This window comes from Lygodium microphyllum, chromosome 5 (assembly GCF_053477565.2).
Source record: "Lygodium microphyllum isolate KBCC chromosome 5, Lygodium_microphyllum_v1.1.10, whole genome shotgun sequence".
Classification (NCBI taxonomy): Eukaryota; Viridiplantae; Streptophyta; class Polypodiopsida; order Schizaeales; family Lygodiaceae; genus Lygodium; species Lygodium microphyllum.
In genome coordinates, this window is record NC_141139.1 from 31,301,249 (window position 1) to 31,313,909 (window position 12,661).

At 41.3% G+C, this 12,661-nt stretch overlaps 1 protein-coding gene across 4 annotated transcripts in view; it reads right to left on the reverse strand.

Annotated features, from left to right (window-relative positions):
- Positions 1–4,887: 4,887 nt before the first annotated feature.
- Positions 4,888–12,661, reverse strand: part of B73 (molybdopterin biosynthesis CNX1 protein / molybdenum cofactor biosynthesis enzyme CNX1 (CNX1)) — a 247,031-nt gene continuing 239,257 nt past the window's right edge. The window contains exon 13 of one of the 4 annotated variants that reach the window (XM_087677661.1): positions 4,888–5,908. In XM_087677661.1, the coding sequence (XP_087533787.1) occupies positions 5,813–5,908 (96 nt within the window). In that variant the 3' untranslated portion in view covers positions 4,888–5,812. The remainder of the gene's footprint in view (positions 5,909–12,661) is intronic. The other 3 variants (XR_015690856.1, XR_015690858.1, XR_015690857.1) reach the window with 3 other exon arrangements.

The following is a 12,661-nucleotide window of genomic DNA, read 5'->3' on the forward strand; positions in this document are numbered from 1 at the left end:
TTGTCTTATCACCTCTAGTAATCCAATCTTATCCTTTGAATAAACAACCCTTCTTATCAACTAGGTTTTCAACATTTAGCCCTTATCATGCATTTCTTCTCTCTTTGCAAACATCATAAAAAAGAAAAGGAGGATTTCAATTTATTTTCTTCAAGTATCGATATGGTGCCAAGAAAAAAATTCTCCATTTTATACTTTGTTCATGACTTAGTCATCATTGTTGTGTAAAAGAACCCCAACCTTTTCAAGAGATTGTTTTGATATTACTATTTTTATCCAAAAACTAGAACTTGAAGAGATTGTTTTGATCTTGCTATTTTCATCCAAAAAATAGAACTTGAACTTCAACAATGAATATCTAACAAGAATCCTCCAACATGTTGTATCTAAAAAACACTATAAAAAAGTGAACTATTTAGCTCACTAAGATATGTGGAAAAGTGAAGATCCTTGAAGCTAGAGACAAATGGAGAAAAGGAAACCCAAATAAAGACATTTGCTTTGACTTTAAAGTGAACTATTTAGGCCACCAAAAGATGGCAAAAGATGAATATCATTGAAGCTAGAGCCAAATGGAGAAAAGAACACCAGACAGAGACATCCACTCTAACTCTTTATTAAATGACTTGAGATTTTATAGGAGTTATGGAAGAAAGCTTCCCATAAAAAACAATAAGCTCCAATGCTATTATAATTGTTCAAGTTTAGACTTTCTAATGGAAACATCCCTCTTTATATTTGGAGCAACTCCTTTGTATGCATTGACAATTTGTAATGGGTAAACTATAAATCTCATTTTGTGCCAAAGCTTTTGACAAGCCATGAACCAATCTATCCTTTGTTTGATTTGTTGGCCAATTTTTAGCTAGCTAGGGTTCGTAGGACATTGTGCCTCAACCTTGACTAACCTAGACATGTGAACCACCTCCTATTTGTTGGATGGGAGGGCATTTATCCACAACACATTGGATGGTCCAAACTAAATTCAAACAATAACATTGAAAGTTATGTCAGGGGTTCTGGAGAACTTTAGTAGCATTTCAAATGAGCTATAAAGCTTTTGCAATGATGCTATATATTATGTGTTGCAAGTTGTTTACTATAGGTGCATTGGAATTTTTGGCTATGGCCATGGAAAACTTCATCTTTCTTTGAGGGATTTAACGTTAGCCTTTACAACAGTGATACCTAGGGTTTGTATAGTCTAGAGAAAGCTCTTGGACTAGGATTGAAATCTAAACATGTCAGCTCTTTGATTAGTTAAGCAAGGAGTGAAGAACCCCTCAATGATTTAACCTATCCCTTGATTTCAAGCTATGGATGGATGAACTTAGTGACCTAACAAAAGTAGTGACTATGGTGATTATGTTGTGAGAAGAGAGAATAACATGTCTCTAATTGGCTCCAATACCATGTTGAAATTTTAACTAGGATTAAGGATTCAAAGATCCATGAGAATTGGAGAGAAACGATCAAGAACACTCACCTAACATTAGACCATGGTGTCTTTGGATGTTCTTTCAATACAATTCTTGAGGGCCACCCCTAATAAAATCTACCTCTCTATGAATAGGAATTACCCCTATGTCCATTCACATCCTTTGTTTAAGATCTAATGATAGTATTGCTTGCTTTTAATTGACACACCACTACTTACATTAAATAATGAGTGCTACCTCCCCTATTTTAAGGTTCTTCCTACCATTTCTTCTCAACAATCCATTTGCCTAGCTCTCATGCTTTAGAATGGAAAAACATTCTTGGCATGATCATCTTGAAATTGCTACCATACAAGGGATCTCTTTCTTTGTAAATTGATATAAATGTGTTGATGGCTCAACCATTATGGAAAACCCTTGCATATGAATTTATTAATAAAGTATGTGCTAAAGGGCCTTTGGGGGGGGGGGAGGGGGAGGGGGGAGAAGGTCCCTCGCATGTGAGAAATGCTAAGGAGCTCATCAATCATGACCTTGAGCTTGAATAATTTTTTGTAATCAATCACTATGTTAGTGTGAACGAAGGATGAAGTGATAGAATGAGGTTTTGGGAACTAGCAAAGTGGGGATTTATTGGGTGTATATGAGAGAGAGAGAGAGAGAGAGAGAGAGAGAGAGAGAGAGAGAGAGAGAGAGAGAGAGAGAGAGAGAGAGGGAGGGAGAGAAAGGACTATTGAGGCCAAGAACTTATTAAATAAAACTATAAATTGAGTGAATGGATATCAAAGTGTGACATGCTAAGCTGTAATCATGATCTAAAATACAAAGCAAGTGTAAAATGATATACAATACAATGCCTATAAATAAATATAGTAAGGGGGTGAGTGGATTGAGTACTACATGGGGAGGGAGAAGGTCTCTCGCATGTGAGAAATGCTAAGGAGCTAATCAATCATGACCTTGAGCTTGAATAAATTTTTGTAATCAATCACTATGTTAGTGTGAACGAAGGATGGAGTGATAGAATGAGGTTTTGGGAACTAGCAAAGTGGGGATTTATTGAGTGCATTAGGAGTGGGGGTTTATTGGGTGCATATGAGAGAGAGAGAGAGAGGACTATTGAGGCCAAGAACTTATTAAATAAAACTATAAATTGAGTGAATGGATATCAAAGTGTGACATGCTAAGTTGTAATCATGATCTAAAATACAAAGCAAGTGTAAAATGATATACAATACAATGCCTATAAATAAATATAGTAAGGGGGTGAGTGGATTGAGTACTACGTGAGTAGCTATGTGATTAATGATGGGCTACTATGCGAGTTAAGAATTAAATGATACCATAATGTGATGCCTAACATCCGCACTAGTCTCTTAGCTTTGTCAAGTGTTGCTCATGTCATTGGTAAATCTCCAGCTTTCTCTAATGTTAGCCTAGTATCCTTGTGCACTTAGTTGATGTGCAACTTTAATCTCCTTCACTCTTAAGATTGACACCTCTCTTCGTGTAGATGTAGTGTGTAGAGTCATTGGTTGCAAGAAATTAGTGAGTTGTGACTATTTGCCCCCTCTTTGCATGATGCTCGACATGTGTAAAGCCTTTGGATCTCAGGTAGAAACTTGCCCAAGCAACATTAATTTGGGAAACTTCATGACTAGTCTGAGGAAGGTGTCCCCTCACAATAGTGTGGGGTCTCTCACTTGGACTGTACTATAGGCCTTGAATATGCAAATGTAGTGCTCCTCATTCTTGATCTCCTCTAAGCATACCGACAACTACTCTCAACTCTAGAGATGCGGCTTTCTCTCCTTGTCTTATTCTCAAGTTGGTGAGAAGAGATCCTGAGCTAGCAAGTGGCTACTCACATCTCATGTGGCATGTATATGTCAAGGTATCTATGTCTCAATAAACCCATTTGATGCAGTCCTAATAAAGTGGTCCTTCTAGAATAACATATTTGGGGGGAGGGGCTACACAAGTGAGATCCATGTATGTTATATGTGCAAGGAGGCGGTCTATGCCAATCCCATATCCCATAAGCCACTACTCTTATTATGCATTCCATGAACTACTTGCTACCTATGCATACCACAAGCTCCCATATCCTATTGGAAGGGAGAAAGGAGTCCATGTTGATCTCACATCCCATGCACCACTACTCTACCTATGCAAACCATGAGCTCTATCTATGCATACCAACTTGCGTAGCTGTCTAGAAACCTTGAAAGATCTCCTCAACAATTTGTTTGGATGCATACCTTGGGCTCTATGTGGAAAGTTGACGGTTTGAAAAAAGGCCTCCATCAACTTAAGAGAGATTGGAAACTTTGCTCTTATGATCTCGTGTGGTACTAATGGTTTATTGCAGATCATTTGTGAGAGCATGATAATATATCATAGATATGCAACCAAACTAGGGGTCCAAATAGGTGTTGCATACATCATTGCTGGTGTGACCATTATATTAAGCAAGCACCTTCGTATGTGAGGCTTACAAAAGTGTGCATGATTACACTCTCTTCAACATGGCTACTACTATATATCTCATGTGAGTCAATCTCTAGGTGCGTGTGCTATGGTAAATCTCCCCATGGATGTGGTAAGTGTAGCCCCCAAATACATAGATAAATCCACTACCTCCACATGTCCCGCTCCTAGAGTGAAGACTAGTCTCCTTTATATTGGGGTTGACGTGTAAGATTAGGAACCTGGTTTTCCCAAGCTTAATGAACAATTCACATTGTATGCAAAAGCCATGTAGAGCATGGATATGTCATTGTAGACCCTCCTACAACTCACAAACCAGACAAAATTATCGACATAGAGCATAATAAAGACCAATGTACTTCTTATATCCACCCATCTCCTCCACATCATGTAGTGTGGTGCTTTATCTCATTGATATAGAGTCTAAAATTAAAGCATAGGGGGGAGAGAAAAACCTTGCTTCATGCCAATGGTGTTAGAGACCATATCTAAAAGTCCTCTTGGGCATCTGACTTACCCCACCACTCTTGTATACAATGCATAGGAGGTCCTCTTGCTCTGAGAAGACAGAGTATCATGCCCTGAGAACCAGAGTCAGAGCAAGGGCTGGAGGCTGAAGTTAGTGGTGGACTCGAAGTCGGGGCTGGAGAAGGACTTACATGCACAACTAGCTATGAATGTGCTACTTCATTCATGCTACATAGAGCATCAACAAAACCTCCTTCAATCTGAATGGGGTCAAAGCTCTCCAACTTACCAATCATAGCTGGGAATGGGGAAGACACGTGTTGCCCAGTTTCGATTTTAAGATTGGACCTAGCAGCCACCCTATGCACCACAACTGGTAAACAAGCAAGAAAAAGGGAATTCCAATTCCATTGCTCCTGATCGACATGTACAAACTTTGCTCCCAATTGCTGGGGGAGGTTGAAAGACTGCAATAGATAGCCTCCAAGACAAAGTGCAAAATGTCAACCATCTTTGGATTTTTATATATTTAAACTCATACTCATGCCAGTTGAAGTGCCCAACAATTGCATACCTAGCAACAAGAAGGGGTATCTCAGCTTTGCTTTCATAATACAAGTATAGGCACTAGGCCACTAACCATGCATCAAGGAGAAATCTCTTCTGCTGGAGCTTTAATACATCATCCCGCTGAAGTTATTTGATGATAGTGAGCACATGAGAGTGGATGGGGATGGACTTCAAGGTAATGAACATGGACCACTCCAAAATCTCTAGCATGACCTCAAAGGGCAATGTAATCTACTAATGCAATGGCCACAAACAACAAAACCACACAGAGAAGCACACAGAGCAAGAGAGTACAACATGGAAGAAGCAACTTGCAAGCAAGGAGAAAAGTACGCATGCAAGAAAGAAACTAAGTGCGGCAACTTTGAGAAACCATGCATTAAACATTGAAAGGATGCAATGGGCCAAAGACGATGAGAATCCTCCAGTGTATGAGTGCCGTGCCAGCACTGGTCTTTCAATCTATGCTTTACCCCTTTGTGCTGATTGAGAGACTTCCCATTGGGACCTCATGATGATTGGGACTGGCATCAAATTTCACACAAAGTCGAAGGAACTGCCACATCAACTGTACTCTGCGCATTCCAACAAATGGCAAAACAGATTTTTTGGCTACAGAATAGTGTAAGGTCAGAATCGACATCCTTTCACTGGCTTGGGAAGAAATTCTCTGGTTAGAGTTCCAAGCTAGAAGTTCCACCATTCATTGTCTGGAGTATCCAAAAGGAACCCATCCATCCAACTTCAAATTTTCTGGAGAATCGTTCCATCTTACCATTGAGCAGTAGAATCAAGTTACCTTTATTGAAATTTGGACTGATCGTCTACCAACTTCTCATGTGCCTCTAGATAACATCTGCAATCCAACAACTATAATCCCACACTTCCTCCAAAAGATCCAAATCTTGAATTTGATGCTGTGAATATTCATCTTCCAGTAACTGGGACATAAGAACAATTCAGAGTCTTGAAATACATATTTCACATGCATCATGACTTCCAAATCACAAACTAGCTTGAAAGGAGAATATGCCATTGCAACTTTAAAAGTGATCTGCTATGCCTGCAAATCTGAATACATCATCTCACTCCAATTAATACAACACTCATGCACCGCTTTGGTCAAAATAATTCTGAAGGTTTTGTTAGGACTCTGGCAGGCCATTCACTTGTGGATAGTACACTGTGGAGTTTTAATTAACAAGGATTTAATAGGTACTCAGTTCCTGAAACGATCCGATTCAAGGAATGAGTACCTTGATCACTCACCAACTTGAAATTGGACAACCAAACTGAGTCATAATGTCTTAAGAAATCTAGCTATGGATCAGGCCGTATTGTCCTTCAAAGCATCTGTGCTTTCCACCCACTTGATAAAATAATCTGTATCAAACAAGATGCATTGGTTGCTAGTATAGTTTGCCAAGGGCTTAATAGGACCAACACAGTCCAGAACCCAATTCAAAATGGTTCCAAGAGCAAAATTGGATGTTGAAGTATCTTATCTTCTGGGGGTCAGCTTTTGCAAACTTCCAAGCAGCCTAATCAAGTAGACCACCAAAGGCCTGGTTGCAAAATTTTTTGGGCCATTGTGTCCCCTAATAATGCCCGCCACTATCCTGTGATGTGCCTTAGTCAATCCAGGGGTTTGCTTTGAAGGAGAAACACAATGCTAAGGAACATCATCTATTGGTTGCTTGTAAATCTAGCCAAAAATATCCTAAAAATGATGGCTCTACAAAGTGAGCCAGTTCCTTTGATCCCAAAATAAATGGTGCGACATGATTCCGGAAGTCAAGGAGTGCGGCATTTCCTCATATCAGGAAGTGTAGCATTTCCTCATATTGAGTCTAAGGTATTGGGAGCTCCAGAAAGTCAGAATGCAGAGCCATGAAGATTAATTCAGCATCCAAAAGTAATCTAGCACATCTAGCTGTTCACCAGTCTCCAAATGGGGAAGGTGACGTCCATCACAACATGTACCGAAGAAGGGTAGCGAATAATTTTGAAATTGAACTCCTAAAAAGTAAAAACATCCCCTGGCCAACTTCCCCATCAAATTTGGCTTGTTGACCAGATACCAATCCCTTGAAATATGCCCACTGTTGGTCCTTTCAGTAAACACAGCAGTTTGCCCCAGAGGAGGAACACAAAGCCAAAGAACAAATGTGATGGCTCCACAAAGGAAGATGCTTCCTTTGATCTTATGACAGATGGTTGCCTTGACTTTGAACATCAAGAAGCACAACATTTCCTCATACTAAGTCTAGATATTCAGAGCCATGAAGAACAATTGAGCACCCAAAAAGTCATCTGCCAGCACATCCTATGATTCACCAGTCTCAAGGTGGGGCTGGTATGCCACAACATGTTTTTTTTCCCTTGTCTTTTTCAAGAAAAGAAATTTCTGTTAATAACACCTTGGCAAAAAGTGTGAGATAAAATACAAAGTACAAGGAGCTCTATGAAGAGTAACTAGGTACATCACAAATACAATGGTTGTGTGAACAACCAATCTGGTGGGCTGTAAAGCCAAACCATATGAGGAGCAGTATGGAAGAAAGTGCCTGAATTCCATGTCCGCAGAAAAGCCTCTCTTCTCTTCCGCATCCTCTCAGAGCTGCCCTGCATCCTCTCCCATCTCCCATGAAAAGTGTGAATGATCTCTGTCAAGATCCTTGATAGTGTCTCTGCTGTGGATACATCCAGAAGGCCAATAGCATGGCTGCATCTCGCAGTCCAAATATACCAGGCTATGATACTAGCAATCAACTCCCATCTGTGGCTGTCCCTGGGTCCATTGATCCCGTGAGTAATCTAGAGTGGGGATCCTGCTCAAATGCTATCCAAGATGAGAAAAGAATAGCTCCCTTGAACATCCTCATAGCCACACGCTAGGCCTCTATCTGTGACCCATGCTACAGCCCCCCACGTCACCACCATGGTCTTTGCTATGCCGTGAAATATCATCCTAAGGGCTCTACTACAGACCTCATGGGCTCTAGGGCAGTCCATAGGCAGTGACTTGTGTCTCCATTGGCTCACCACATCTTGTGCATGCTACTAGGTCCCCGCCCTATCCAAGCCACGTGCCAACTGCTAGGCTCATGTGAGCTACAAGCCATAAGAAGAGAGATATCTTCCTAAGACAGAAATAGTGATGTAGTCTTCTCCAAAAATCACATAGAAACTCATCTATGCTTCCCTCTTTGTGCCAATGGGGGTTGGCAGCTGGCTGTGCTCTCATCCAGCTTATCTGTATCCTCCTCCCTAGCCTACTACTATAGCCAAAAAAGGCCACGTTGTAGCGTCTATCAAGGAACTGATCTCTCCACACCCCCTCTCTTGGATCCCGCTATGATATCTGTAGAGGTCTCCTTTGATAAGCCCAATATCTCCATCCATCTACTAGACAAGTGGTTGGGTCTGGGTCAATGTGCCACTTCCTCTTGAAGTGAGCCACTACTTTGATCCTCTATCTAAAACATCCAATGAAAGATGTTTGGTCGTTGCAAAGTTTGCTAGAAGAATGTCCCCTCTAGAGAAGAGACCGATCCAAGTCTACGAGGTACTTGTATCTCTCCACCAATTTAGTGGATCTCCCTCTGTCATGGCCTCAATCATAACTATAGCTAGAAGATGTTTGGTCGTTGCAAAGTTTGCTAGAAGAATGTCCCCTCTAGAGAAGAGACCGATCCAAGTCTACGAGGTACTTGTATCTCTCCACCAATTTGGTGGATCTCCCTCTGTCATGGCCTCAATCATAACTCTAGCTCCCTTGAGACCCTGTTTGTGAGCCTCCTATGGTAACTCCTAGGATGCAAACCAATCTCCCATTGATATAGCAACTTGTAAAGAGGATCTCCCCCATGATAGGTATGTCCTTTGTCTAAGAGTGGCTGGAGTCTAATCTCAAAAAGTGATTGAAGAGAAGAGATTGCTTTCTCTTCTCTTTGGTTGTAGTAGGGGGTAGATGGTGAAGCCTCGCTAATATAGATCTCCATGCTCTGATAATGGCAATTGCGAATTTGACCTTAAAGCTCCTCCCTAAGTCCTTGGTCCTAATCTCCTAAAATATCTAGTGGATGTTGGGCTGCCTTGGTCCTCTGTGAGTAGGCGCCATAGCCTGTAGGGCCCCTATCACATGTTTCTTCCAAGGCTCCCCTGGAAGCAAACCCCTAGTAATGAGCTTAGCCATTAAGGCTTTGCTTTGGCTATCTGAGTCTATGATCCCCACCCTTCCCTAGATCTAGGTTGTATGATGATATCCCAAGCAACATTCACTTTGACTGGGCTCCCGTCTCCTTTGAACCAAATGAAATTCTTGATAAGGTGCTTCACTTGGCTAATGCATGACCTAGAGAATGCCCAATAGAAAGTGATGTACCACATAGTTGCAACAAAAAAGGACCTGATTGATGACCACCACTCTCCTTGCTGATGAGAGTCTCACTGCACTCTAATAAAGAAGCTTCTGTCTTATCCGCAAGAGGAGAGGTGCCAGCTGCTAGAAGTTTTGAGGTGATGACAATCCCCACATGGTATCCAAGTTATCATTGCAGTCCCGCAGGGAACCCACATGAAATCCTCATGCAGTTGCCACTCTGACTGTCTAGTGTCGCACACCCAAAATCCATAGGACTTATGCTAATTAATTGAGGTACTTGCTGCTCTAAAAAATATCTCCATGGACATCACAAAGGCCATAAAGTTAGTGTCATCCCCAGACTGCCGTGCCATCTGCAAACTCCACATCTGGAAGCTCCTCAAACTCAGGGCTGGAATTGACGCCTTTGATACTTGTAGATCTATGTCTCAAGCCTTTGCTACAAAAAGGAACAAGAAAAGGGCTAGCGGGCAGCCCTATATAACTGATTTCTGAATGTTGAATCTGTCTCCTCATGCCCCACCGATCATAACTTGGCTATGTGTTGAGGAGTAAAGAGGCACTATTCTGCTAACCCACTGCTTTGGAAATCCCATCCTCAGCATCGTTCCCTCTAAGAACTCCTAGTCGACATGGTTGTATGCCTTCTCAAAGTCGAGAAATAGCACAATAAGGTCTTGGTTCCTAGATGGAGCCAAAGCTGTGCACTCCAAGAAAGTGAAGATACTATCCAAGATGCTGCATTCTTGGACAAAACCTATTTGTGTGGGTGGATGATATTTGGCATCAATGGGGCTAATCTGCGACGATCGCCTTTGCAAGGATCTTATAGGCTGTTCCAAGCAAAGTGATTGGTTGGTGATCTCCAATTTGTCTCCAGTTCTTTGGGAATGAGGTAAATCGATCCCTTCGAAAGTCTCTTTGGCATGACCCTTGATGCCATGAAAGCTGAGATGAGTCCTGCATTGATAAGATCCCAATAGCTCAAAAATGACTTATCTAGTCCCTCTTCTTTTGGAAAGTTACCTGAGGGTAGTGCTAAAAGCACCTTTTGCACCTCCAGCCACAGCATGTTTGAAACTAGGGAATTGAATAACTTTGAAATAGAGGTGCCTAGTTAGTTCCCTATTAAAAAAATATGAAAAGCCTTCATCTAGACCCTAAACCAAGCCCATCTTATTCAGAGTTCGTTCCCTAAATCCTAAACCTATAATGTTTAGGGTTTAGGGGTTTAGTGCACTTGAGCCTTGTCTTTTAAACTTTCCTAGTGCACCCACTCTCGTCCATAACACATCACCTATACCCATACACTATTACGCTAGTAGTGCACTTGCCTCACCAAACGCTTGCATGAACACACTAGTGCACTGCAAATAGTTGCACTAGCACAACCTTGGCACATTGTCACATCCTTAGCATATCCTGTGCACAAATGCACTAGAACCAAGCTTACTTCTTGCATATTGGATAGTGTGCTTAGTGTGCTAGAACCAACCTTGCTTCTTAACATCCTTGCATCCATTCCTAGCACACCACTTCACTTGACTACACTAACACAACATTCTAGAATACCCATCTTTGTACTAGAGCTCCAAAAAACACTTGCTTCATACCACTTGAACTCAAGCATCTTAGGGCATGATCTCCTACATAACCCGCCTAGCATTGTAGGCTCGTCACCTAATTGCATTGTAGTTTCCACCATTTGTAACTTAGCACTACTAGTGAACTAGCACATTGCATATGTGCACATACCTTGCACACTAGTACACCATCTCCGCTCTTTTGCTTACATTGAACAATGCACCCAGTGCACACTCGTCCATTCTAACTCACTCACAAAGGCACATAATAGTGCACATGACCCCATTGTGCACTATCCCTCACATACCAGCTAGCGCACCTAGGTACTCTAACCACCATTGACGACACATATCAGCATACCCCCCACACATGAAACCAAGGACCCACATGCATTAAAGCACCCTCAAACAATCACAACATTCCAACTTCAGCACGTAAGTGCACTAGCGCGTAGACATAGTGAATGAAAAAGGGTAAGTGTAATATTCAAGAAAGGGGACTCACGAGGGAAAACATGAACTCAAGCAAACAAAACAATTGTCATGAAAGCCAAAACCAATGACACTCAATCTAACACAACCAGAGCGTTTAAAAGGTTGAAGTGTTGCACTTTTCACACATTGTTTTAGTGTTTTAGGGTTTAGGGTTTAGGGTTAGTTCTGAGTTTGCAAATATTGTCTACCACACCCAACACCTACAACGTGTTTGTGAAATGACAAGTTTGTAGAGTTCTTGAACCTTACTAGATAACTCTTGAATGGAGATCGAAACATGCTCGTAATGTGAATCCAACCACATAGGCTTAAATTGGAGGTCTACTACACTTCCTCAAGTAATCGTGAAGACAGGTTGTCACTCAAAGATTTTATGAGAGAGATCTCCGCAAGTGTACTCCACAACAAAGCTTTCTTGTAGACTCTTCTGCTTGTAGCTCATAGCTCCTCACTTGGATGCTACTTTGATACCATGTAGAAATAGGAAAGAGAGAGGGAGATTGATCTCTTTCCAGACATACAACACATAGAGAATGCATACAAGATGGAAAGATAAAAACCCCGATCTTTCTCCTTCTTATTCTCTACTATGATAGTCTACCAAGGTCCAAGAATAAAGAGAGTACAACATATATAATATACAAGTGGTCCATATTGTGAGCATGCTAACTAGAAAGATGACTAGATAGATATCCCATAACTCAGGTAGGTGGAGTTGTAAAGTATCACTAGAAGCATATTTTGATGTAGGTACCAACCATGCCAATGATATGAATGCGGAAATTGTCATTCAAGTATATGAGTGTCAGCTCATGTTGAGCTTGACATGTCCACATTGAGCTTTAACATGAAACAATACTTGACATAAAATAAAGGGTCCTTAAAAATAGAACTCTTAGGGGATACCTTTTCCAGTGGAAAGGCTACCTCGAAGAGGATAAAATAATAGTATGAAAGGTAAGACAAAGAACAAGAGACAAAGGGAGACTATGAAGATGGAACCTAAACAAGATTATTAAATACAAGTAAAGTGCATAAATTGCATTTATTCCCCCCCACAACTCCAGCTGCCATGTGTCACTTAGCTTTTGCATGCATGTAGAAGTCTAAGTGATCAGCTGACTCCTTAACATTGAAGGGCACTGGCCCCCACAAGGGAGAGAGGAAACCTCTAAGAGGAGAGGGGGATGGCATCGAGGACTATGCCTCAGCAGTGGGGGGAGAATAGG